Here is a 23401-nt window from a genome sequence, read left to right on the forward strand (position 1 = left end):
TTGTTAAAAAAAAAAAAAACAAAAAAAAAAAAACAATAGGTATGTGTTTAAAATTTATTGCTTGGTACTCTACCTGTAACAAACGGCCAAAGTTGCAAAACTAATGAAGACACACTTCACGATAACGGTTAATATGATGACCATTGTTAATGTGCTGATTCTATCTTTATCTGAGGTTCCTGTAAGATGTTTTATTTCGTATTTGTTTTTTGGCCAAATCAGTAAGTTTTTTTTTTATAATTTTGAAATTTTAGTGTGATTTTGAGTTACATATGTAGATGTTAATAAGATATTAGAGGATTAAGAGTGGTACCAGCTAGTGAAGTTCAACAAGCTGGTACTACTTCTTTAGACTTTTGAGGAGGTTAGAGAGCAAAATACTGATTTTCAGTTAATTTTAGTAGAAATATTTTCTTAATTTTATGGAGAAGTTATTAGTTTTCAAAACTTTTTTTGAGGTACAATATTTAAGGTTATTTAAAAATCAGTTTTTGGCTCTTCTACCATCAAGAAAGGATGGTTGTTTTCTTAAACAACACGTAATATTAAAAAAAAATATAGATATATATTGTGTGGGCAGTCAAATTTTAAAAGTTCAATTTAATTTTTTTGATTTTCTTGTCATTTTTGTAAGAAAAAAAAAATATTCATGCAGAGTTTAATAAATAGAGTTAAAGAATATTTTTAACTGTCATACCATAATACATTTTGGGATAAAATTATGTACAAGAATAAATAATATAACAAAAACTACTTTTATTAATATTATCCTGTCAATTGCAAGACAAAAAAAAATAATTTATGTATTTTTTTGTTTGTTTTTATTATAATTTCTTAGATTACCATTGTCATATTTTGTATTATTATTATTATTAATTGAAAGCTTAATTAATTGTGAATAAATTTATATATATTTTACATTGAAATTAAGAAACAAAAATGTTATATTACAACAATATTGTGACGAAATTACGCTAGATTTTTATTTTCAGTTTATATTTTTTATTTAAATAATTTAAAAAAATATTTGTGTTAAAATAATATTGATCTTACCATATGGCGTTTCTTTCTTTTCCATTTTAATTGTATTTTCAGGTGTTGGTAAGGCTTGTGTTGGCATTGGTGTTGTCAGTATCACAATCAAGCTGCAATCCATTCCTCCCCAACCCATATCACAGAAGCATCGATTCGTGTTCGTGCAGACCTACAAAAAATAGAATTATGTTACAATATATGTATGTATTTTAACATTTTTTTAAAGGAAATAAAAAAATTCTTGTATGATAAATTTGTCTTAAAATGCATGAAAACTGAAATATTATCTATTCCTAATGCCGCTAGGGCACAGTTATAAAGGAGAATATGATAAATTCTGGGTCTAAGAGTATTTATTACCTTTTTATTAATTTATTTGAAAGTTATGATTTTTGGAAAAGAAAAGAAAATTTGAAAAATTCAAGATTTTTTAAATGTTTGAATTTATCTATATCTTAAGCACCGTTATTTATGGTTTAGAAGAAAAAAACTTGTTAATTATTTTTGAAGTGAACTATCAAGGTACATCATGTTATGGCACTTTAAAAAAACGTCAAAAAATCGTTTTTCAATTTTTTCCGTCTTATAAATTCTAATCTAGGGTATATTTGAGATTTTTTTAACAGTTTTTTAATAGAGGGAGGGGTATTTGTTCTTTTTTAACATATTTTCTAAACCAAAATAGGTGTAGATTTTTTAAATTGAATCTCAAAGTTTAGCATTTCTTACACCTTTTTTTATAATTCGGAGCTACATTTTTAAGTTTTGACATTTTTTTTTTTTATAAACAGTTCTGGTGTCCTATTCATGTTGTATCATTCAAATTTATTTATTAAAAATCGGTTAGAAATTGTAGAAGGTATGATTTTTTTTCTCGAGGAAGGAATTTCAATTTATTGGGACGATCGTATAAATGAAAAACTAGTTTCTCTGTTCATATGTACTAATTGTAGAAAATGTTGTTATGGTCTTAGTTTTTAGAAAAAATGATAACACAGCCACACAAAAGAAAGTGCCAATACTTTTAAGCGGACATGCCAACATTGAATAATTATATATAGAAGTGACACCGGAAAAAACATCCGCTTTGTTTTAGGGGTGGCGCTACAATCGTTACAGGAGTGGCGCCACAATCGTTTTAGGATTGTGTATTCGATGGCCGAAAAATACCTGAAAAGGACATTTGGTTACTAAGTAACCACAACTACTATATTATTTATATTTGGTGTATTTGTATTAGTTATGTTTTGTGTTAGAAGTGTGTTTGTTTATTTTTGTTTCTGTAATATTCAAATTGAATTTATTTTTAATTTTTGTAATATTTTGAATTGAACATTTATTTTTGAATGTTTGATTCTATGTATATTTGAAAGGATTTTGTTTTTCTGTTTTTATTAACGACAAGAAGATTTTTCGTCAACTGTAGAGAGTTTATTTAATTTTGATTAGGGTGCTTTTTGTAAAAACATCTAGGCCAAAGTTGTAGTTCACATTATTTAAATGTTGTCCACATGCACTGTGGCATATACTTGCTATTATCTAAAACCAAAAAGACACGGCATCAGGAAGATTAATCAATTTTCGTTCCAACCATCCGAAACACATAATTCTAAATACAGCTTCCAACTTAATAAGTAAGATTTTCACGATAAGTGACACTTGTTTCCACAGAACAAACGAAGAAAAAATAATTAAAATGTTGAGAGACAATGGGTTTCCTTCTACCTTAATACGCAGTCTTCTCTTCAAACATAAAAATAAAATTCCCCAAACCAAAAAAGATGATCGTCCAACTGGCTACTATAACAGCGTTATTTTTGTACCTGGCTTAACGGAAAATTTCAAAAAATCTATCGTCAACAAAACCAAAAATATTCTCATGGCTTATAAGCCCAACATGACGCTCAGCCATCTCTTCACAAAACTCAAAAACAAACCAGAGAAAGATAAAGCTACAGATGTGATCTACAAGATTAACTGCAAAGGAAAACCGAATGAACCATGCAATTTGTGCTACATTGGCACAACAAAACAATTTCTCCGCCAACGCATGTCTAACCACAAGTCGGACATCAAATCCAACAACCCTGGAAAAACTGCATTAGCCAGCCATGCAATTGAATATGGCCACACTCCGGACTTCGAAGATGTTAAAGTTCTCCAGACTGAACGACATACGTCTAAACGATATACACTGGAAACACTGCACATCATTAATAACAAAAACAACATGAACCGAAAGCTCGACACACAAAACATATCATCCGTATATTGTTCTCTTGTCTCATAGTAAATGTCAAAAATATTTGTTTTTTTTTGTTTGTAATATAGTCTATTTAATAGACCCGAGCTCCAGAGCAAAAATAGAACAAATTCGTTCAAGACTTTTTATTGGCGATTATGGTTCCTTGGCATACAAGAATACTCCAGCCAAAAGTGCTACTAAATCCATTGGTGCATTTCTGAGAAAACGGCAACACTGGTCGGTTTTCAGTTTTTTTGATTTAACTCGAAAACCAAGCCTGACTTTGAAATTGTTCAAAGACACTTTTCATAGCAAATTAAATTTTCTGTCAAGTTAAGATGGTTAAAAAATTTTAAAAATTATTTTTGACTAAAATTCTAACCTAAAATCAAAGAAAAAAAAGTTAAAAAATTGACAATTTTATTTTTTTTTACTAAATCAAGGGGCATTTTGTGTCTGTAGCCGGGACGTCCAAACTTTGTACTAATGAAATAAAGTAGAGGTAAAATCCTTTGATAATACGTAATTTTTAATTTTTTTTGTCAAGAAACAACTTAAATGTACCTATTCAAAAACTAGCACTTTTTCTAAATTTTTGACTTTTTTAGTGAAAAGCAAGTTTTTAAAACTCGATAAAATCCTATTAATTGGTAACTTTTAGACTTTTAAAGTAAACATACTTCGAGGGATTGATTTAATATAAACTAAATATGACAAACAAAAAAATTTATTTGCATCCTTATGGCCTTTTGTGCAATTTTGTGTATGTGCATTTTTATAAATACGGGTCGAATGGATGGACGGAGAGCCATTAGCTTTGGTCTATTGCATAGAAGAACATTTAATACCAACTCATTTACTGTTTTCAATGGCCTGAAAAACAATTCTTGTAAAATCCGCGACCAACGAAAAGTTTCTCTTGAAAAACGAAAAAAATACTGTAATGAGTTTGAAACAAAATAGCTCAGGCAAATTAGTAAATCAAATTGCACTTTTCGCGGGACAAATTTTTTTCATGGAACGTGTTTAGGTGAATGTCCTTATCGTAAAAGTGAATTTTTTGGGATGATAAGATATCGGGAACAGCCGCCATCTTGGAAAAGAGGTTGGTGCCGTTTTTATTTTATAACTCCATTTTTACTCATTTAAACCAAAAATGTCCGAGGATAGACTTATTCACAATTAAATTATCTAAAAAATGATATACAAATGAATTCCGTGAGTTAGTTAAATTCAATTTTATAGTCGGTCAAAGTCCAAATTCTTCTCGCAAGGTTAAGACAATATGATATTTTTTCAAATATCTGAAGAACTTTTGATTTGTTTGGGATTTTCTTCAAGAATGAATTATAGCACTTTTGATTATCTATAAAATGAGCCCTTTATCTAAACTGTAACCAACATAATGTATAAGCCATCTAACGTCGAAGTTCACATTCTACTAGTCAAAAGTGAGAAAATAACAAGTTTTCTTCTATTAGACCGAGCAAATTTTTGAAGTGGAGGTATAACCAAAATATAAGTAAACAGTTTTTTAACTATATTCGTCTAAATATTGAATTCAAAGTTTGAAATCTTTAATGTTAACCTTTATATGGTTTTCGAGGTTTTAAATGAAGTGAATTTTCCAATTAACGTGAATAAGCTAAAGTGACACTATTTAAGATTCTAAATATAAGAACTGATGCCCTGTCATTTTTCCAAAACATGAACACCTCAATCTCAGCATTACGATAAGTATAACTCAAGATATGAGGTGTGTAAGCCGTTACCTTTTCGAGACTATTGTGTTTAATTTTTGATTGTTTATTTGAACTATTGAAATCCCAAATAAGTTCAGTTAAAAAATCGTATATCATGACCTCGACGTTTGGTTGCTTCTACAATGTGATGGTTACAAAAACAATAAAGGGTTCATTTCATAGATAATTAAAAGTGCTATAATTCATTCTTGAAGAAAATCCCAAACAAATCAAAAGTTCTTCAGATATTTGAAAAAATGTCATATTGTCTTAACCGAGCGAGAAGAACCCGGACTTTGACCGACTATAAAATTGAATTTAACTAACTCACGGAATTCATTTGTATATCATTTTTTAGATAATTTAATTGATAATAAGTTTATCCTCGGACATTTTTGGTTTAAATGAGTAAAAATGGAGTTATAAAATAAAAACGGCACCGACCTCTTTTCCAAGATGGCGGCTGTTCCCGATATCTTATCATCCCAAAAAATTCATTCAGGACATTCACCTAAACACGTTCCATGAAAAAAATTTGTCCCGCGAAAAGTGCAATTTGATTTACTAATTTGCCTGAGCTATTTTGTTTCAAACTCATTACAGTATTTTTTTCGTTTTTCAAGAGAAACTTTTCGTTGGTCGCGGATTTTACAAGAATTGTTTTTCAGGCCATTGAAAACAGTAAAAGAGTTGGTATTAAATGTTCTTCTATGCAATAGACCAAAGCTAATGGCTCTCCGTCCATCCATTCGACCCGAATTTATAAAAATGCACATACACAAAATTGCACAAAAGGCCATAAGGATGCAAATAAATTTTTTTGTTTGTCATATTTAGTTTATATTAAATCAATCCCTCGAAGTATGTTTACTTTAAAAGTCTAAAAGTTACCAATTAATAGGATTTTATCGAGTTTTAAAAACTTGCTTTTCACTAAAAAAGTCAAAAATTTAGAAAAAGTGCTAGTTTTTGAATAGGTACATTTAAGTTGTTTCTTGACAAAAAAAATTAAAAATTGCATATTATCAAAGGATTTTACCTCTACTTTATTTCATTAGTACAAAGTTTGGACGTCTCGGCTACATACACAAAATGCCCCTTGATTTAGTAAAAAAAAATAAAATTGTCAATTTTTTAACTTTTTTTTCTTTGATTTTAGGTTAGAATTTTAGTCAAAAATAATTTTTAAAATTTTTTAACCATCTTAACTTGACAGAAAATTTAATTTGCTATGAAAAGTGTCTTTGAACAATTTCAAAGTCAGGCTTGGTTTTCGAGTTAAATCAAAAAAACTGAAAACCGACCAGTGTTGCCGTTTTCTCAGAAATGCACCAATGGATTTAGTAGCACTTTTGGCTGGAGTATTCTTGTATGCCAAGGAATCATAATCAGCAATAAAAACTCTTGAACGAATTTGTTCCATCCAAAAGGGTCTATTCAATAGACTAATAATTAAAGACTAAACTTCTCTTTGAAGTGTATTTTGCTCATTTTTATTTTTTAATCTTTGCTTTTTAATGTAGATTACAATTTTTGTTATATTTTTATGTAACGTAAGTTTACAATATTGTTTAAATTTGTTGCACAGTTGTTAATAAAATATTTGTTTTTATTTTGATAAAATAAAGTTCCCCTGAAGAAGACAGCAACCCCTGTCGAAACGTCGGGAAAAGCTAATGGTTACTTAATTGTTTCATTACTACAACCACTGCGACCAAAAAAGCCAAAGGAATATAAGATTTTAATCTTTTCCACTTCTTTCGATTATATTATCTTAAACCGCATAATGCAAGAGTAGGTAAGGATCAAGTTCATACAATATGGCCATATTACACATTATTTTAAAGTATTTTAATATAATACGAAACTACCTCGATTATTTGCTTAAAATGATTTATGTATGCGAACAAGAACTTTGGATTTACGGCTTTGTTCAAATTTGCAGCTGTAAATGAAAATTTAAAGTTTTTACAAAATGTTAAATTTTGAAAAAAAATCTGTTCGTACCATTTTTGGATACTTTTCTCTGTTTTTAATTTTTTTATCTAAAATTTAAACGATAATAATTAATAAAATGTTGAAATAAACTCACAAGAATTTGAGTTTATTTGAAAAAAAAAAAAACTGTAAAAAGGACTATTTTGATCGCAAATGTATGAAAATGTGGTTTTGGATAGTTCCAATGATCCTATTTCACCATTTGAAATAAAATATTTGGTTCTAATATCCTAAAACTAGAAGAATGTAGCTTTTACATGCTTTTTATTTTATCATGATACTATATAGTCAAGCTATATGCATTCTCACAAATAACAACCAGACATGCCATTAATATAGCCCTGTTCCATTGGAGGATACTAATAGTAGATTTTTTATATACCAATTTCGGAAATGTTTAATTTTCTCGAAAACGGTACGAATTTTGTTTAAAAAAACTATAAAATAGTTTTTGGGCAGTCATGGAAATTTTTTATACAAAAGCATTTATATAGTTTAAATATAAAACAGTTAGAAAATTTGTAAAAATATGTAATAGTTTTTGGATAAAAAAAAATTGAACATTCTTTTTGAAAAATCAAATTTTAAAAAACAGGAAATTAAATTTTTTTGACATTTTAGTTTTGAATGTTGATTAGTGATTTCTACGAAATTGCATACCAATTTTATTTTTGAATAATTTTTTTTTTAATTTATTTATAAGGTTCCACCGATTTTGAAATTTTTTTCTACAAATCTTTCTTAGTAGAAGAAATCAAATTGAATAGGTACTTGTTGGAGCTATCACGAATTCTGCTTTGTTCATTTAACTTTTTGGACTAGTGTATAAAAACAACTCAGGTTAAAACCTGCACTCGTTATGAAACTCATAACTATTAAATTTAGACCAGCGTTTGCCTTGTACCTGAGTATTAAATTGTTTATTGGTAAGTTGAAATAAATTCAGTTAAATATTTAAGTCAGCCTTAAATTTGATTATTGGTAAGGCCCGTAGAAAATAAAATTTACTAATTATAAGTTTTGGTGAATAAAGCTTCTTATTCAGAATTCTTTGGCGCAAATTTATTTGTTATGAAGTAAAGTTATCAGGTGTAGGTTAGCCTAATAGTAAGTAAATGTATGAGCGTGGTCGAATGTTCGGTATTCGGCCGAATTGTTATTCGCAGCATCTCTAGTTGGTACCATTAAAAAATTTCAATTCAATTTTGAGCCAAATCGACTTATTGGTTTGAGCTCTTACCTGATTCACAATATTACGTTGAGTTTTTCTTAACGCTTTTCTTTTTTCACTAAGGGCCATTTGCTGAAACGAACCTTAAATAATTTATTTTGAACAAAAACTTTTGCTTCAGTTTCGATTCAGCAAAAAAAATATAAAAAAAAATAGCAATCTCTGTGGGGATACGAACTCAAAGCGCAAAAGTAAAGAGCAATCACCTTGTCACCTACGCTAATAGGACTATTGAAATAAGGGTAACTTTCATGCCCTATAAGGCCTAGGATATACAACAATAATATTTAATTTTGTTCAAATTCTCGTCGTTAATACAAAATTTCTTGTTTTTAGTTTCGAGTTACTATGGATACATTTATAATGTCAACTAAATTTTCAATATTTTTGTTTGATATTTGTGTAATTTTGTAGATATGTATTAGTAAAATTTCCTTATTTTCTTTTTTCATTTATAGGATGTCGATGTGTCGATACAATTTATTTTTGTTTGATATTTGTTTTATGTTTTATGTGTGAGTAAAATTTCCTTATTTTTTTTTTCTATTATAGAATGTCGACGTGTCGATACAATTTATTTTTATTTGATATTTGTTTCCTTATGTTTGTATAAGTGAAATTTCCTTTTTTAAAGACAACATTTTGGAAACATAATTTGCTAGGACAAGCTCCATTCTCTCTGGGGATTTTTTAGTACATTTTTTTGCCGATAAAAATAAAATTGTGTGGCGCTAGAAACTATCGGTGTCACTTCTATATATAATTATTCAATGATGCCAATCTTTAAGTATTTTGACGTTCTGAATCCGAATCTGAAGTCAGTTTTGCCCAAACACCCTCAAAATTTTGAGTAAATTGCTAAGGTCTATCTTTTAATGAAAATTTTTTTTTTTGAAAATCATTATTAACGGTACCTGCCAGAGAACCGTTTTTTTTTTTTCAAATTGGATTATCTCCGAAACTGCTTATTCGATTTCAACGAAACTTTTTGTAAAGAAGCATTTATATAATTCAAATATAAGCCCAAAATGAAATTTCCAAAAAAAATAATTTTTAGATTTTTAAAAAAATTTTCGAAAACGGGACGTTAAATTTTTTTGAAATTTTGTTTCTAGATGTTGATTAATGAGACCTACAAAATGCCATACCAATTTTATTTTAAAACTTTTTTCCTAAGAATTATTTATAAAAAATTAGTTTTTTAAAAAACGGCTCTAACGAATTTTATTTTTTTTTTCCAAATTTCTATATAAAAAGTCTTAAAAATTTAAGCAACTTTAACTCTAAGAGCAAGTTCGTGCGACCCAGTCTTGCATTTTATTTTGTTTTGTTTTTTGCAATTTATTTTGAGAGTTTTTGGGCAAAACTAAATGTTCGTTTTTCGTTGACAAATAGGACATTTTTCAAAAACATATTAAAAAATCAAAAAAATTATACATTCATTGTACTTCACAAAATTTTATTTAAAACGAGCCATTTTATATAAAGATAAAAAAAAATAAATAATTTTTTTTGCATGTTTCTCAATATATGTTCGAGGATAATATCAAAAAAAATAAATTTAATCAATTTTAAAGCTTTTTTAATTGTTTACATTTTTTTTAAAGATGTATGTACACCGAAAAAAAAATTTGATAATAACAGCTATCAAATTAACATTTTTCAGTGACAAAAGTCGTCCAACAATTAAAATATCAATTTTGATATTTTATCATATCATTTTGACATTTTTTAATTTCAGGTGGGACAGTGAAAATTTCACTTTGACAATTAAAATATCATTTTGACATTTTTTTAAGTTAAAGTGGATAGTGAAAATTTCACTTTGACAATTAAAATATCAATGTTGACTAGATTTTACGTTTTGGTTTATTATAATGAAACCTATTTCTTTCCTTTTCATTTTTATTATTTTTATTATTTTAAGAATTTTCTTTCTTTTTTCAAAACATTACTGAAAGGGAATATTCTTTACAAAATAATGGTGATATTATTTTTTCTATTATAGGTGTTATAATTGTTTTGTTATTTTCTCCCAAACTATGTGAAGTAAAATCTTAGTGCCGATCAAATTTTCTCAGTAAATCATACATTTTGCTTCGAAAAAACACAAAGCGCCTTTAAATTAGTACACATTACGAATTTTTTATTTAATATTTTTCAATAATTTGGAATGAGAAATTGATATGAAAAAATGATAATAAAATATAAAAAAAAATTTCCAAAATGTGACATTTAAATATTATCCTGATAATAAAAATGTTGTTTTAACATTTTAAATATCATAAAACACATTTTATAGAGCATTTTTGGCTGATATTTAAAAAATGTTAATTTGATATTTAAAAAATGTTAAATTGATATTGGTTTTTTTTTTTCGGTGTATGTAGGTAGGTATATTTTTTCCCAAAAATCGTAAAAAAAAACTTTTTTTTATAAGAAAGACTTTTTTCGTAAGCGACTGGACTGATTTTGGCAAATGTTTACACACAAGCGTTTGAGTGCATTTAAAGCTAAAACCCAAATTTTTAAGAAATATATTTTGAAAGATCAATATTTTGAAACGGGTTGAAAAATTTTTCAAAATTTTTGTATCGGTTTTGTACCGATTAATAATATAGATACTAGAATGGTATATATCAATTTAAAATGTTTAAAACAATTTATAAGGTATATACAAAATATATAAAATATAAATATTAAATTTTTTTGTTTAGAAACAGCTTAAAATTGTTTCATCTAGAAGATGTTTGATCGATTATAAGCTATCAAGTTTTTTAAAACAGAATTAAAAAATAAAGGAATACTTTTTTCTTTAGAAATATCAAAACGGGTTATCGAATATCTTCAAAATTGTTGTTATAGAAAACTCTAAATTTAGCGAAAATTTACGTAGGTACATATAAAACTATAAGGACGATGTTGTTTGGAATATTGTTTTTGTTTTCTACTGAAATAAACAAAACAAAAATAGTTGAAACGATAGGACGTCATCGTTTTGAATTTTCGAGATTTGGGTCCTTTTTTAATTCACTCTAACCTCCAAAGTAGTAAACATTTAAGTTAGGTAAGTACCTACGTTAAAATAAATTGCTATTTAGTTCTAATTTAATGTGGTTACTTGAACTTTTTTCATTTAATTTCATGAAATCACTTAATTTTAATTATTCTCTTTCATCTTTGAAGAAGAAGTACCTATCTTATAAAAAAAATTTTATAATTTTATCAAACCTAAGTCTGACGAAATGACACCCAACTACTTCTCATTTTTTTTTTCAACTTCCCTAAGAAAATTTTCAATAAGGTTGAAATTGTTGTTGCTGAAACTAAAAGTACCACAAAACTCTGAAGTATATCTTGACTTGACCCTTCTTCTTCTTTCAAATGTATTCATTCTTCCAAGAAATTGTTCAAAAACTCTAGAAACTATTTGGTAAATTGACCATTAATTCAATTAAGTATATACTTGTGTTGTGTGTGTGTAAAAGTCCATGAAGAAAAAACAAAAATATATTCATCAATTATCATTTCAGTTCAGTTTTGTGTATCCATCTGTTATGTTACAGAATAGAAATAAATTTAATACTCACATGTTAATTTATTCTCATAGGTACATGAGTATAGAAATAATACAATGATTCGAAAATTGTTAGGGTGACCTTTTTTTTCAATAAATTAACTATTAAGGTTTTTTAAATTTTCTTTAAATGTCAAAAACATCTGTTTAAAAAAATCACTTTTAGTTTTTTGAACTCGCAGACTCATACACAACCTCTAACAAAAACTATTTTATTTGTATTTGTTGTAACTGTAATGAAGCCAATTCACCCTATCTCTTCAATTCAATATAACAAAACTTTTATTCGCATTGTGTGTGGCAAGCAAAGAAGTGGTAATCCACATTTAAAAAGAAAACTAGGACAGAACAAAGTAACACTCCTTATCAACTATTATAGGTACATGGTACATTCCCTCTGTGATATTGTTGTCGTTTTATAAAACGAAACAAGACAATTGAACAAGGACATACATAAAAAGGATATAGTTGTATGTTAGATAGATATAAATATACTTACCCCATGATCAGAGCATTCTTGTCCTTGTTTGTTGGCTGGACACTTGGTCTGGTCAATATGTGGAAATAGACTAACGCACGTTTGATTCACACAAATCAAATTATCTCCACATGGGGTGCCATCCTTAACGAGACCATGTTCTGGATATTCATTAGAGCCCACTTGACCGCTTGTTGCCCTGTTGTTAAAAGAAGAGTATAACCAAATCAATTATCATACTTATCTAGGATATATACAAAGTTAGAAATAAAAGTAAAGTATACTCTAAAGGCCAAATAAGAAGAAAAATGGTTGTTAAACTTTAGTTTTATAAAGAAGAAGAACAAGAAGAAGATATGAAACAATAATTAGATTATTGATAAGAGTTTATAGAAACAAATTTTGAAAGCCTCTTCTATACTATATGCATAAAGTTGTAGTATGTGCTAAGCTTCCAAAATATAAATACAAAATAAATGAGAAAGCCTTGAACAAAAATTAAGAGAAAACAAAATTAGGGTAAAAGTCATCTTGAAAATATCAAATTAAAGAAGCAGAAAAGACAAAGAAGGTCCTTTTGGCTAAATCCAATGAAAAAGTTCAACTTCTAGGCAACTTTTTTGAAAAAAAAAAAAAACAAAACTTTTGTTTCATTGATTTTATATTTCAAATTCGATTCCTTTGTGGATTAGTTTATAGGCAAAGAACAAAAAGAAATCTTTTATCATAATTGACACCATCACTTACTTGCATTCGTATTCCACTCCCTTAATTGATATAATGGTCCGCGAATAAAGTTGATCAATGCCATCGTTAATTGGTTGTCGTTCGCCTTCCTTGCATTGCAACGTGCCACACTGAACGTTTCTATAAAAATAAAAATAAATTCATAATGACCCATGGTTAATGGATATATTGTAGATAAAATTAAAACAGAGTTAAAAAAAAAATGTATCAAAAACCTCGATTAATGTGAAACTGACGTGTCTTTCTATTCAATCAATATTAAAAAAGAATAATAAAGGTTTTGATTAAATTTACGAAAACTATATTGCACATCCTATGCCTCACTTTGTGAGGCCCAGCTCATACACAGACACACACTATGGTTCATTGGGTTTAATGCATTCAATTAAGTCTTTTTTTTTTGTCAAAAATATTTCTTTTATTTAAAATTATTGACAAAAAAGGAAATTGGAAATATATCCAATAAAAAGAAGTTTAATTTGATGGTTCATTTCAATATAATTTGTGAAACACAATCATCAGATGGGAAAATCCTATTTGGTTAGAAAAATTACGGTAACCTTTTGGTATATCATTTGTAAATGTTAGGAAATTGATAGGATAATTTTATTTAAAACTGTCTCAGTGACGAATAAGAATCTCAAGTCAATCTATACATGACGATATGTATGATACAAATGAAAAAAAAAAAAAAAAAAAAAAAATCAATTTAGAGTAGAGGACAAAAGGTCAAGAATAAGACCAGATGTTTATATGAAACCCACAATCCTATTACCTGGGTCTGACAATGCCATTAATAGGACTAAAATTGTAAACTTTTTGAGCGAAACTTTTCACGGGGATTATCCATTCAGTATACCTATTAATTTACCCCTTACAATGATCAGCTAACGATCTTCATTAGCTGATTTTTAAAATTTCTTATTCTCCTATGGAGAAATTTTTACCACTGCGCAGATATTTCCTTTTTTTTAATGTTGCATTATTATTGAATATTTAAAAAAAATTGATTCCTAAGAAGTAAGAAATTAACCCTAATTTACATACAGACCCCGGCGAATGTTTGATTTTTTTCTTATAACTTTTTTTTTTAAATAAAATTAAAAAAGTATAAACTTCATTTTTGCGAATTTGGTTTATACTTTTTCATGTCGCTAGAACTTTTTTCGGTCTCACTATTTTATAGAGAATCATATATGAAATTGATGTAGAATATTCCGAGGAATTCGAATATTGTATTCACAATTCAAAAAAAATGTATTTTCACCCTTATAAAGACACTTTTTTGTGACCACTTTTAATTTTTGTGCTGCCAAATTCGCACCCGTGTGCCGACAGAGGAATAACATCCCGAGTCGAACATTTGGCACTATTTAAAATCTAAATATTACCTACACATTCTTTGTTTAGATTCAATAGGTCATAAGTATCACTAGATTTCTAAAGAAAATAGCCTCTACTTAAGACTTCAAATAGTCGGTTATCGGAAAAAATCCCATTTTGGGTAGTTATTTAGGACCAAAAAAATTTCAATTAAAGCCTGTTTAAAACCTAAATATTCTATGAAAACGCATTAAGTCCTATTTATTCTACTTATATTTCCAAAAATACTATAGGCCCTTTTCTTCTCTCTAGGCTTACTTAATATTTTTTTAATAGTTTCCATTAAAAAAATGCGACTTTATTGCCTTAAGGGCCTTACAGCTAGAATTAATCCGCGGCGGTGATCCCAGACATAGAAAGAAAAATTCACAGGTCAGTTTTTAGGTGTAATCAGTAAAAAAAGTATTAGTTCCAATACTGTATCACTGTATTGTATACTCATAAAACACTGAATGTTTAAAAAATAATTCCAGAAAGATTAATTAATTTACCAACAAGTCCAGTCATGTTAGAATTACCGCCACCATATTCTTTAGTAAATTCTATTACAAAAATTGCAATTGCTCGAAAAAATTGTATTGGAGGTACACTTTCCAAAGGAGATATAAATATTAAAAAAAAAAACAAGCTTCAAATTATGAAAAAATCATTCATACCAAATTTCAAGAAAATCCGTCCACCCGTTGAAGCTGCATTTTCATGTAGGTACAGATGGACCGACACGCACGCAACGAACTGACACACCATCACACGGACCGACGGAAGTCATGACGAAAACCACCTTTTTTATGGTTTTTTACTTGCTTTAGAGCAAAACAAAACCATTTAATTAGTAGGTAATTAATAAAAGAATTTATTTATTTTGACCGACACGCATATTTTTTTTTCACTTTACCTATTTCACTTCCACTTTTACATTCCACTTTTTTTCTATGTATTTTGTTTTATAAACTTAAGAACTTTTTTTTATTTTACGTATATGTATACACTATACCTACCTACATAATATGTCTGTTGGGGTACTGCCTAAAACAGAAATTTTTTTTATAGTAGGTACCAAAATAAGAATTGGATTAAAAATGTTAAAAAAAGTAGAAATATTTGTGTTTTAGACAGTATGCTTCAAATAGACCTAATATAAAGTACGCTGATTTTTACAAAAAAAAAAAAAAAAAAATCAACCGATACCGACCCGCACTCGCCATCATTTGCTTCAAATGGCCTTTAATGTGTGCATCAGACAATGAGCAAGTTTGTTGCATGTCTGAACTTGAGTTTCTAGGACATAACTAGAATTTGGAGTTTTAATAGTATTAAGAATTGAAAAGTACAAATTTGAAGAAGAACATTTAGAACTTAAAGAGTGTTTGATGTTTTAATAGTCTCAACCTAGCTTAAATAGTATTAATAGTATCTATCAAGCTTAAAGAGTTTTTCAAGTACTTAGTTAGGTCTTATTATTCTGGACACAAATAGAATGCTTAGGATTAAACTAGTGTTTTCAGTTTTAAAAGTCGTTAATTATCCGTCGTGGAGGGTTCCTAGGAGATACTGAGATTAGTAAGTATACAAAGTTCATATTTAGGTTTATTTTAAAATTATAAGTAGTTATATAGATTCTATTAAGTACATTGAGTACAAAATTCGTACATAAAGTTCGACTCGGGATACAACAATGGCTTGTTACAATAATTGTGTTGTTGTCATTGTCAGTGAGGTCCTTTTATCAGAAATATGGTTAGTACTATTTATCAACGAGAAAATCACTCCCAGTATTATTCATTGATTGTTTTTGCTACAAAAATAGTAAATTCATTAATAAATGAGCTGATTTTTAATTGTAAAAACTAATACCTAAACACATTTTTTTTATTTGACAACTTATAATAAATTTTATATCATTATTGTTTCAGCTTATGTAGATCATGCCTATACAACATCTGCAAAAAGTGCTAGAACTTTGTGAACCCAACCAGTTTTCATAAAAAAAAGCAAAAAAAAAAAAACATCAATCTTTTTTCTCTTCTAAAACTATTAAATCCGTTTTTTTTTAATGACAACCTATAATAAATTTTATATCATCTGAAGGCTTATTATTTCACCTTTCATATGACGCTTCAATCATATTTCTTCCATCATTACAAAAACAAGTACGAATTTTTAAAGCCAACCATGTCGAAATTTCAAACTGAGATTACAGTACTTCCTACACTTGTGGCTGGTCATGGGCAACAGATCTCCACAGTTGTTTTGCGGTATTTTTCAAGTTTTCAATTTAAGATTATGTTACTTGTAGAGCATGTACTGTTATGTGATATATATCAAATGAAAGGTAATATTATCAGCTTACGTATTAAATCTAGCTCAAATTTGTATGTGCTATAGATTAAAAGATATAACGTTTTTAGGAAAAGAACATATTTTCATCGTTATTTCAGGATTTTGAATATGAAATTAATTGAAATTTTGCACTATTATATACCTAGTTTATTTAATTACCTGTCTACAGTATAAATTTTATTGATCTATCTATTAAAACAAAAAAGTTATAATCAATTGATTTTTTTTGTCGCTTTTTCGTTTCATCGTGTTTCAAATCACTATACGATACTTAAGAAGTTTTCACTTCAAAAACAAAAATAACTAGTTTAAGTTTGTACATATGTGCAATGGGAATTTCCATAGTAAAAACAACATACAAAAAGTTCAAAATGGCCGTTTAATTGTCAATTTTAATGTAGGAAGTTGTCAAAATTACGATTGATTTTGAGACAAAATGACAAAATGCATTCGGTAAATTAAATCACCCATCTAAAAGCCCAAATTTGGCACTTCTGACTATTACATATTTAATTCACCAAACAGACAAAAAAAATTTCGAAAAAATTACCTATTTTGAACACCTTGACATCAAAAAATATTTTCCACGGTGCACATAGGGGTATTTGCCAATTTTACGCGGACTTAATTATTTTTCCGGTTTATCTTCATCAACAAGGTAAAAGCTTGTATTTAGTACTGGAATAAAGTGTTTTAAGTGTTTATTTCAATGAAAACGTTTTTCTTCCTAAACCACTTTTTGATCAAACAAAAAATTGTCAAGAATGGATCCCAAAGGTTTGTTAAAGCGCTTATAAATGGAGTTCTATTAATGGTATCGCCAAGATAAAGGTCATACAATTTAGGAAAAATCATAAGGATTCAGGTTCTGTAACTAAAGAAGTTGAATCTTTTTAAAAAAAACTTAAAATATGGATGCTGAATACAAGGTAACCATTTTTCAAAACCTAAAATCTTTAAGAAGAGCAAATGTGTCGAAGTTGCACGTAGTTGCACATGATTTTAATAGATTCAATTAGATAAGAGTTAAACCTTTAGAAAACATTAAATTTTATCACACAATAATGTGAAATTGTATAACTTATCTCCTTACCAACACAGAAATTCAGTTTTTTACGATTAATTTATATTAAGATTCAACATAACACTTTTTATTTATAAAGTAATACAACATTTATATTAATACAGTCAAATAAGGAGAAAAAAGGGGTAAATCTCGGAATGAATGTTAGTAGACATTTTTTTTGCTCAATATCTTCCTTTTGCCATTCTATAACATATCTCAAAAGTCTAGAAAAATCTCATGTCCGCTTGTCGCGATTTCAAGGTCAAATCGCGAAATGGAGATTTTCAAAATTAGCAAAAATAGGCTATGGTATTATATACACATATGATACATGATTTCAAGGTATTTTTTAATGCTGATTCCAAAAAATCTAAAATCAAGACAATCTGACGTCTCTGGAAAAAGTTATACCTGTTTTTCATCTGTCAACTCATATTATTATAACAGTTGCAAACTTACTGCCGAAAAACCCTTTAAAGTTATGGTAGATGAACCAAATTTTGCATGAAGATTTTAGAATCCATCATTATTAAAAATGAAAACAATCCATTACAAAAAATATATATACCTACGAAATAATGGTATCTTTTGATGGAGGGGCAAATTTTAGGATATGCACTAAAGAAGATTCTTGTTCATCTTAGGAATAAGTGCTAATAGGCTAATTTTTTCATTTTAATCTTTGTTTGGATATTCTTTAACTACCCTCAAAAATCTAAAAAAAATCTCATGTCCGCAAGTCCTAATTTTCTTGGTTTGAAAATAAGGTGCAGATTTTAAAAAATTGGAAAACTACACTTCAGATATTTGTGTCAGATCAACATGAATAAGGTGCATTACTTTTCAGGGATGGTCAGGTTGACTTGTTTGTGAGTTTTGTTGGAATTAGTGTTAAAAAATACCTTTAAATCATGTCGCTTATGTTGGTATACATATACAAATTTAAACTTTTCTTATTAATTTTTTAAAATCTGCACCTTATTTTCAAACCAAGAAAATTAGGACTTGCGGACATGAGATTTTTTTTAGATTTTTGAGGGTAGTTAAAGAATATCCAAACAAAGATTAAAATGAAAAAATTAGCCTATTAGCACTTATTCCTAAGATGAACAAGAATCTTCTTTGTGCATATCCTAAAATTTGCCCCTCCATCAAAAAATACCATTATTTCGTAGGTATATATATTTTTTTTAATGGATTGTTTTGATTTGTAATAATGATGGATTCTAAAATCTTCATGCAAAATTTGGTTCATCTACCATAACTTTTAAGGGTTTTTCGGCAGTAAGTTTGCAACTGTTATAATAATATGAGTTGACAGATGAAAAACAGGTATAACTTTTTCCAGAGACGTCAGATTGTCTTGATTTTAGATTTTTTGGAATCAGCATTAAAAAATACCTTGAAATCATGTATCATATGTGTATATAATACCATAGCCTATTTTTGCTAATTTTGAAAATCTCCATTTCGCGATTTGACCTTGAAATCGCGACAAGCGGACATGAGATTTTTCTAGACTTTTGAGATATGTTATAGAATGGCAAAAGGAAGATATTGAGCAAAAAAAATGTCTACTAACATTCATTCCGAGGTTAAACCCTTATTTGACTGGATTAATACAATATTTAGATACAACATCTAGTAGACAGTTTCGTATGTCCTTATCGATATTCCATAAAAACTTTTGTCTACATCCACTTCAAAAAAAAGTACTTACTTAAGCACAGTCGCTAAATTACCAAAAAAAATTTAATTTTATCTTTGGGTTGAAAACTTTAAACTCTAGACCGCTGCTGTTAGTCACCTGAAGGGATAATCAATTTTAAAACTATAAGAAAATGCTAAGCAAGTTATCTACTTTTAGTAGGATGTTGATTTTTTACGTTTAGATCAGTTTAAAATGTCGTGTTTTGTCCGCCTAAATTGACTAAATACCCCTATGTGCGGTGGTTGTACAACCTACACAAATTTATTGATTCCCAAAATTTTTGTTTCTATTTTTTTTTTTCCAAGAATTACAATAAAAATATGATAATAAAACATAATTTCATGAAGTTTACGCGAAAAACCAAAATATGTATACGTCAAAAACCTACAATGCCACTTTTTCGATAATTGAGTTGTTTGAAAAAAAAAATATATAAGCAGTTTTATTGCAATAACTTCAGTTACATGCGCAAAGGCTAAACAAAATCTTTAGAGGCCTTTTCGAGAAAATTGCAATACCTCAAAAATTCTGAATGAAAGGTTAACGTCCTTAAGAAAGATTAAAAAAAAAAGAAGAAACTTTCAGAATTCCATAAAAATCATCTGAAGAAAACTTGAAGAAAATCCGTCCACCTGTTGAGACAGTAGTAAATTGTGCAGGTGGAAGCACAGATCGACGGATGTCATGACGAATTCCACTTTTATGAATTTCTCCATCATCAAAATGTAGGTTTCAGTTTAAACCACAAACATTTACGATTAAAACTTAAAAAAAGTAAAAATGTCAAAAGTCAAATGTTACAGACAGACATTCGCTATATTTGATAGGTTTTTTTGAGCCCTGTTAACTTAGTACCTTTAGTACCTACATATATTTATAATACCTACCTAAGTTAAAAAAAATGACGTTTGGATGAAAATTGAGTGAGTCGGAAAATAATGAGTTTAAAAATAACTTTCAAAATATACAACCAACGCAAAATTTTCATCACAAAATTAAATACATACTTTTCACTAAAAAAAAAACCCACCTGAATTGGCGACGGAAATTATTTTCAACTCTGAAATAACCGCAACAAAACTGTCATACTTGTTGGTTATTTCAGTTAAACCCATTCAAGGTTAATGGATTCACAAGAAATATCATCAATATCTATACTCGTAAAGTTTACGAAATATGTAGTTAAACAAAATTTTATGGTATACCTAACCAAATGAATCGTGATGTTAATTCAGCCATATATACCGATATCTACCTACTATACATTTTCACTTTGCAAGAGTAAAAAAAGTTCACCTTTCATCTTCAGTTTGCATTGCAAACCACTCTAAGCTCTGTGAAGGTAAATCTTTTAGAAATATAAGCGTGTCCATCAAAGTAATTGCTTTCTTGACAGCATCCCCAGTTTCATTTTAGAAATTTTCACGAAGCTGTATAGCGGTGATGGTATGGTGGAGTAAAGAGCTCAATATATGAAGCAAACTTTTTCGATATGGTTGTGACACAAGAAACCAATTTGCCACGTTGGCAGTTTTTAGAGGTAAAATAGTTTTTTTTTTCATTCAAAAAAATTAAAAAAAAAAAAACAAGAAAATACTGCCGTTCGAAGTGAATTAAAATTCTTGTGAAATAGTTTGAGGAAGATAAAACACGACTTTAAGGATAATGAGGAAGAACTTGTTGTAATAATAATATAAACAAACAAATGATACTATAGAACCGAGAACGAAAAAAAATATATAAAATAAAATATACTTACTCTGGGTCACATTTAATATAATGTTCGTTGGCATCTCGTCCACAATGACCATTTATGGATCCTTTCGAATTAAATTGTTCATAACATTGACGATCGGCCGCCGAACCACCATAGCCCCATATGCCCTCACATTGCAGACTTAACGTTGGACAGTCGCCTTGAAAGCAATAACCTGAGAAAGAAAAATACACAAATAAAAAAAACAAAATTATTATCTATGAGTTTTTTTTTTTTTTTATATTTTTAGATGATGGTTGTGAGGTGACATTAAAATAAGTAAGTTTCTTTGTTTTTGTCTTCTTTTTTTTGTGGCATTCACAAAACAAAATATTTTTCTTCTTTTTTTTTGGTGGTGGTGGGTGTCATGTTCTTTAGTTTTATGGACAGTATTATTAGCGGAAACAGCAAACTAATGCGCACAGGAAGAAATGAAAAACAACAAATGTCCGGACCACTTAAATCAAATGTCAGAACTTGGTTAAGATGTGGGAGTAGAAGCCGACACTCATCTCAGAGTAAAAATGAATTGGAGTGGATTTTTTGTCTGTGCATTTCGTGAATGAAAGTTACGACGCCGACGCACAGTGGGGCGACCCATATGGCAATGTTGGAAACAATTCAAAAAATAAAACAAAAGATATCGGTGTTTTATGTTAGTTTTCCGTTATATAACATTCCTATGCATCAAAACCACACTCATTTTATCTTGGTGCATGATTTCTCACTCTAAAACGAGCACTTGAAGTTGCCACATTAGTTGTATTTAAATTGTGTTGTAAAAAAATTAACAAAAAGGTTTAATGTTCAACTAGCTGCCATTTTTGTTTAAATAACAGTATAATTCTGATTAAACATGGAATCGAAAGATTCGGTTTTATATTTTATCATTTAAATAAAAAAATTTAAATCAATGAATTATTTTGCTCTATTTTGTATTAAATGTAGAGTGTTTAAAATTGTTAGTTGGAAATTAAGTTATTTTCTAAAAACTTTAGCTTAAAGTTAGTTTCCACACACTTCCACATCGAGATTTTAGTATTTTCATATGCCTTGACTTATTATCTGTGGAATTCTTAAAAGAAAGGGTGCTCATATGTGCTCCATTTTTTGTTTTAGTTTTTTTTAAAGTATATCCTCAGTATATTTTAAAAGGCTTACTTTTTGATCCAGATTTATTAGGAAGGTTCTTATTTTTGAAATATATATAATTTTTTGCTAATCTCATATGGTTGAAAAAAAATAAGAATTTACATTCCTCAATTAAAGTTCCTGACTTAATTCTAACCCGTTTTTCCAAGGAACTAAAGTTTCTTATGGGAACAGTATGGTATTTTAGTCCTTGCCTTGAATAGAAAACTTTAAAATCTAGCGTTATAATGCATACTTTATTATAGCACTACAAACAAATAGATTATCTCACTTCCACATTAATTTCATCCATCAAAAAAATTAAAATAAAAAACGTTGAAAAAATGGTCAAAAACTTTGGGGCAAAATAAATGTTTTTCCCCTTTATTCGGTGAAAATCATTTTAGAAATAGAAATTTATGCACACTAACATAAATCAATCTCACCTATAAAAACTATAAGTTTCAGATTTTTTGCAAGCTTTCAAGAAATCCTAAAAAAAAAAAAATACCACTCAAAAATACTCCTACAAAATAGCTGTTTTTCAAAAATTCACGTTCTACGACAAACCGTTGTAAAAAAATAATTTTTTTCTTACCATGTCATTTTACCCCTATTTACCCTATCTAATGATTGAATTTTTAGAAATCCACTTTCACTTCACTTTAAGGATATAAACTTTTAAATAAACTATATTAAATTTTGTCTCATATGAAATAAGATGAAACTCCAATCTATACCACATATCTAACGGCAAGTGGAACGTGAGGAATAGTCATCCTTTTTCGTATTTGCAGCACGGGTTCATCGATTTATAACATTTTACAACGTCACAAATATAATTCAGCCAACTAAATTTCGCAAATGAATTAATTCCAACTTTTGGGGTATCTTGCCCCATTGTGCGACGCAGTGAAAAAAATATGCACCTGTTTAGTTGATGGACTAAGGAGCATTTTCT

At 28.4% G+C, this 23401-nt stretch overlaps 1 protein-coding gene across 16 annotated transcripts in view; it reads right to left on the reverse strand.

The window, feature by feature from the left end:
• The window catches only part of LOC129909882 (disintegrin and metalloproteinase domain-containing protein 9), a 480905-nt gene that overhangs the window by 38502 nt on the left and 419002 nt on the right, over positions 1–23401 (reverse strand). For 14 of the 16 annotated variants that reach the window (XR_008771453.1, XM_055987020.1, XM_055987012.1 and 11 more), the window contains 4 exons: positions 21313–21484; positions 13054–13173; positions 12328–12505; positions 1054–1204 (listed from right to left, as the gene is read on the reverse strand). Coding sequence is in view for 15 of the 16 variants with exons in the window: in XM_055987020.1 (XP_055842995.1) it covers positions 1054–1204; positions 12328–12505; positions 13054–13173; positions 21313–21484 (621 nt within the window). In the remaining variant the exon portion in view is untranslated. Of the gene's footprint in view, positions 1–73; positions 180–1053; positions 1205–12327; positions 12506–13053; positions 13174–21312; positions 21485–23401 lie in introns of all 16 variants that reach the window. The other 2 variants (XM_055987014.1, XM_055987011.1) reach the window with 1 other exon arrangement.

Source organism: Episyrphus balteatus, chromosome 2 (assembly GCF_945859705.1).
Source record: "Episyrphus balteatus chromosome 2, idEpiBalt1.1, whole genome shotgun sequence".
NCBI classification, from domain to species: domain Eukaryota; kingdom Metazoa; phylum Arthropoda; class Insecta; order Diptera; family Syrphidae; genus Episyrphus; species Episyrphus balteatus.